General features: G+C 55.2%; 1 protein-coding gene across 1 annotated transcript in view; it reads left to right on the top strand.

Moving 5' to 3' along the window:
* Positions 1–904: 904 nt before the first annotated feature.
* LOC101998596 overlaps positions 905–5011 on the top strand; it is a 29696-nt gene continuing 25589 nt past the window's right edge. The window contains exon 1 of the mRNA XM_026781873.1: positions 905–1520. Within this exon, the coding sequence (XP_026637674.1) occupies positions 1360–1520 (161 nt within the window). The 5' untranslated portion in view covers positions 905–1359. The remainder of the gene's footprint in view (positions 1521–5011) is intronic.

Here is a 5011-nt window from a genome sequence, read left to right as displayed (position 1 = left end):
GGCAGGTGCCGGAAAAATCTCAAAAGAGGCATCAGGCCCCCTGGATCTAGCGTTACAGATGTACCACTACATGGGTGCACACTAGGAACCGAATTTAGGCCCTTGACAAAAGCAGCAGTTAAGTTCTGAGGTATCTCTCTAGCCCAGAAAATTCCAATCTATTATTCTGCCAGACTTAATGCTCTCAAGGGTTTGGGGGTGCTGTGAGACCCAGCTAGTAAATAAGGAAAGCTCTAGGCTTAGCAATACCTTCCTCTTAGATCTGGACCCTATAAGGGGAAGTGGTGGTATTTTAACAGTACCTAAACCCTGGAGGGCTTTCTCAATTTATGCGTAAATGCTGGGAGGAGAACACAGGGTAGAAGCCACTGCCACTAACCCTCTACTCTCAGTCCTAAAAACTGAACCCTTTGAATAATAATTGCAAAATCCCAGGGAAGGCTGGGATGTGTAACATGTGCCTGCTAGGCAAGGCTTTTATCACTAAGTTCCATCTGCTGGCACCTGGTATTCAGAAGTGGCAGCTCTCTCAGGGCTAGCGGGCTTTAGTTAAGTGGGTCGAAGTTCTGTTAATGGGTCGGTTTTCTTGGGAAACCGCACAGGTCGCGGAAACCCTGTAATGATATAAAGGAGGGAGGGGTCAACATTTCCCTTCTTTGGTGGCTTCTGTGGCCTGCGACTTGGACAGACTCCATTTCTACGCATCTTAGGCACCTTTGGGGCAGCGGCTGCCCCCAGCTCGCGCTTGGGGGTCCCGGGGTGTCTCTTTGGAGGCGACCTGGGCAGTGTAAGCGGAGGCGGTTCTGGGGTAGGGGAGGGTCTGCGGCCCACAGGGTCCCCGGGTTCCGGGTCAGCTACCGGAGCCAATGCCTGCCTGTCCAGGAGGCCTAGGCCGGGCGCCCGGGTCGGCGCGCGGCTCGCGGGCACCGTTCCCGTCCGGGTCGGGCCTCCCCCCGGTGACCTCATCGGGTGGCCGTCCCGGCTGGGCAGCGAATCGCCGCGCGGGCGCCCAGGAACGCCCCGTAGACGCTCGGCGGAGGGGGACTCTCGGCTCCTCGGCCTCCGGCCTGCGCGGTAAGGGCTCTCGCCTGTTCGCTCCGGCGCGTGGGGTGCGCACGCGCGCGCCCTCGCTCGCGGGCGTCCGTCCGCACTAGCGCCACCCAACGGCCACCGAACCTTCTGGAAGTGGAGTCCCACGGCCGCCCCCGCGCCCGACCGAGCTCGCCGCCCCCGCCGGCGCCCAGGGCCGTGGAGGCCTCTGGGCAGGGGAGAGGGGAGGGGCCTGGGCGCGGGCGGGGCCTCCGGGGGGCGTCTTCTTGTGATTCGCCGCCTCCGCGCAGGCCCCGCCTCTCCGGCGCCATGGCCCCGCCCTCTTCCTCCCCCTCCATGGCGCCTCCCAGGCTCATTCATTCGGCGCCGGGCCTGCTAGACACCTGTTCTCAGCTCCCGCAGTCCTCCGCCGTAGCAGAGAAGATGTCAGACCCCGGCACCGACACCCCGTCCGCCATCCAGATCTGCCGGTAAGACGGAGGCCTCCCGAGTCGACCCTTCCCTGCTCGGTCGCTCGGTCGCTCGGGCCGGGCCGGCTGAGGCAATGCTCGCTCTTAGGCTCGCTAGGATGCCGCCCTCATCCTGGGCCGCCCTGGCAGGCTCCACGCACCCGGGACCCCGACCCTGGAACCCGCCCTGGACCCTATCTTTGGACCCAGGTCCAGGACCCTCTCCCGGGACCCCGCCCTGGATCCTTTTCCCGGTCCCCACCCTGGACCTCCGCGTACCCTCCTCAGGGATGCTCCCCGCCATGCTGCAGAATCCGGCCGGCTCGCCGGCTCCTCCCACCGGCCTCTGGCTGCATCCCAAGGGCGGCGGCCGCAATCCTGAGGAGCCTCGGGCTTCGTAGACCGGGCACTGCAGGGACACTGGGACAGGGAGACTGGCAAAGGGTCTATCCTCCGTCTTCTTGTTCGTCCTACAGGGCGTGCCCCACCCCGGGCTCGGCTCGGCGCCTTATAGTCTGAGCTCAGCCTCCTGCAGGGTTGGGAAAGGATAACTCAGGCTCCAGAGGGTGGTGAGGAGGATGCTCAGCGCAGTGGGAGCACATAAGGATGGGTGCCTTCCTGAGAGCGGGCCCGGACCCGCTGTTCCTTCAGAACCCCGCCTCAGCGGAGAGGAGCGCAGGTGTGAGAAAGGAGAACTCATCCCTTCAAAGGCTTTATTGCCCAGGAAAGGGGAGTGAGTGGGTCATCTCACACAATAGGGGTAAAGGATTGTTCTAACCAGCGCATCCTCCCCAGTCTTGCTCCTTAGATGTGGGTCCCCAAAGGAAGCTGGCGCTGATGAGCAAGCTCATTCACCCCGCTCTCTCGCGCCCCTCACGGCAGGGAGGGCAGCCTCAAGGTTACCCTGCGGTTTCGGTTCACTAAAGTGGAAGCCCAGGCTAGCTGGCGTGTGTTGTACAGCAGCTCAGTAAGGGGCGCGCGCGCGCGGTGGGGGTGGGTGGGGGGTGCAGTGTGCGCTGCCCGCAGGGTATCTGCGCTGTCTGACAGACTCCCGAGAGTGAGAGTTTTGGATGCTGGGCATCACACTGACCTTGTGTCTAAGCCTTACCCAGCAGAGGCAGGCTCTCTTTTTTTTTTTTTTTTTTTTTTTTTTTTATTTTTTTTTTTTTTTTGTTTTTTGTTTTTTTGTTTTTTTTTTTTGTGGCTGTCCCTGCTGGATAGCTGGAGCTCTTTGCTCTCAACCTCACGTTCTAGCCTGGAAGAGGCCATTTCCTGTCTTCAAGGACAGTTGTGACCTCCTAGAGAGCATTTGTTTAGGTCTCTTGCTTCCGTATTGGCTGTGAGGCTGCACTGGCCTTTATACTAGAACTCTCTGGAATAGGAGTCTTGGGCCTTAGTGTTTGGGAAGAACCTGTTCCTGTCCCATCGTACCTTTCCTGGGAGCTGGGTGGCAGTGTCCTTCTTCCCGTTGTATGGAGGAGGGAGTTGAGGAACCCAGTAAAAGCCATCCAGCTCCAGGAGCTTCAGGGTCCGCTCCTACCTGAGTCTGCTTCAATCAGCGGGGCTCTTAGTTCACTTCACCAGGATGGCTGGTGACTAGACAATCTTTTTCCCTCTAGCTTCTAACAGCCGATGGGCCTTTATGTAGCTTGGATACTTTGATATGTTCTCAAATGTCTTATGTATGACTTTTCTCATTGTACCCCACAGGGCCATCTCTCTGGCTGTCAGAGTTACAATTGCATAATTTTTCCTAAGTGACAGAATGGGTTTGTGGCCAGGAGGCCTGGCTGAGATGCTTTGGGTGCAAAACATGGCTGTCAAGGGAGGTGGGACTGTGAAGTGCATTGTGTCTTTTGGATTTGACCCAGAGAAACCCTAGGATACTGGAACGTGGACCTAAAAGAGTGGAGAGCCCTTTAAAGACATGTGAGCCAACCCACTGAAAGAGGAAACTTCTGGCCTGGTACATCCAAGTCATGAATTTAACAAGACTTTACCAGACACCTCCAAGGAGCATGCACTGGGAAGGACACCAAGCAGTGGAAAGTTTAGTCCTTATCTTAGGAGAGAGACAATGTCATATAGATGGGTTCCCATCATCCTCTGCTTTCAGTTCCCAAGCTGTTGAAGGAAGAAAGCTTTAAAGACAGGGGCCAGGGAGATGGGACCTGAATGCAGAACTCACATAAAACCAGACAAGGTAGCGTGTGCCTGTAACTCCAGTGCTGCTACAGCAAGATTGGAAGTGGAGACTGAGAACATTCCTGGACGCTCAGGTCAGCTAGCCCTGTAGCTGTTGCAGTGAGACCCTGTCTCAGGTGATGCCTGAAGTGGTTCCCTGACCTCCACCCTCATACCATGGCATGAGTGCCCTGCACACACACACTTCCTGCAAAGGTAAAAATAAGTGTGGGATGTGGCCTCTGCCCTTGGTGACTGAGTGATCTGGAAGCCCACTGCTTAACTCTCCTGTGTCCCTGTTCTCTTGTGGGTCTGAGTATTGAATAAGCCTCAAGATAGACAGGTGCTGCACACCTTTAATCTGGGTTTCAGGCTGATCTCTGAGTTCAAGGCCAGCCTGGTCTACAGAGTGAGTCCAGTACAGCCAGGGCTATGCAGAGAAACCTTGTCTTAAAAAACCAAATTAATAAATAAAGAAAAGAAAGAAAGTGTGGCCAGACCTGGTAGAAAGGCACGTAAGTCAGTGAGCACTCATTATGTGGAAAGTGGGCCGCAGCTCGGGAGGCTGCCAGCCTGACTCCACTCCTGCGTCTGACCCTTGCAGGTTGCTTGAGTGGCTTACCTCACTTCCTTAATCTCACAGCAGAATCTCACTTGACCTTGATTTTCTTATCAAGAAAATCTGTTTATTGGAGCTTGTATAGGGCCTTTCTTCAGCTCGCTGCAAGGATTGATACCTTTGTCCCATTTCCTGCTGGTAGAAACGTTACAAAGGGAGCCATTTGAGAGCCAGCTCTTTGGGTACTCACTCAGGCCACAGCAGGTCATTGTCCCTGTCTTTGGGTCTGCTGCAAATAGATTGTCAACTTTCAAACGATGTGCTGGTGGATGGGGCCTTGGTGCAAGATGACCTAGCAGGGCCATAAGCACATGTTCATGTGTGCACGTATATGCACATGTATGTGGAAGCAAGTTATCCATATGGGTATCTTTCTGAATTACTCTCCATTTTGTATATTTCTTACATCTATTTGTTTATGACATCTATCTTTTAGTGGTCTTTTTGTTTTTTTAAGACAGAGTTTCTCTGTGTAGCCCTACCTGTCCTGGAACTAGTGCTGTAGACCAGGGTGACCTCAAACTCCGAGATCTACCTGCCTCTGCCTTCCGAGTGCTGGACTTAAAGGCATGTGCCATCGCTGCCCATTGCCTCTGTTTTACTTATTTATTGCCTTTCTTGCATCCAAGTTTCACTTTATAGCCTATGCTAGTCTTGTCCTTGGCTTTCGCGCCAGCCTTGTGAGAGCTGGGATTCGTGCCTTTGGAAT

The sequence above is a fragment of the Microtus ochrogaster genome, chromosome 10, assembly GCF_000317375.1.
Source record: "Microtus ochrogaster isolate Prairie Vole_2 chromosome 10, MicOch1.0, whole genome shotgun sequence".
NCBI classification, from domain to species: Eukaryota; Metazoa; Chordata; class Mammalia; order Rodentia; family Cricetidae; genus Microtus; species Microtus ochrogaster.
This window is presented reverse-complemented; position numbering and strand designations above follow the sequence as displayed.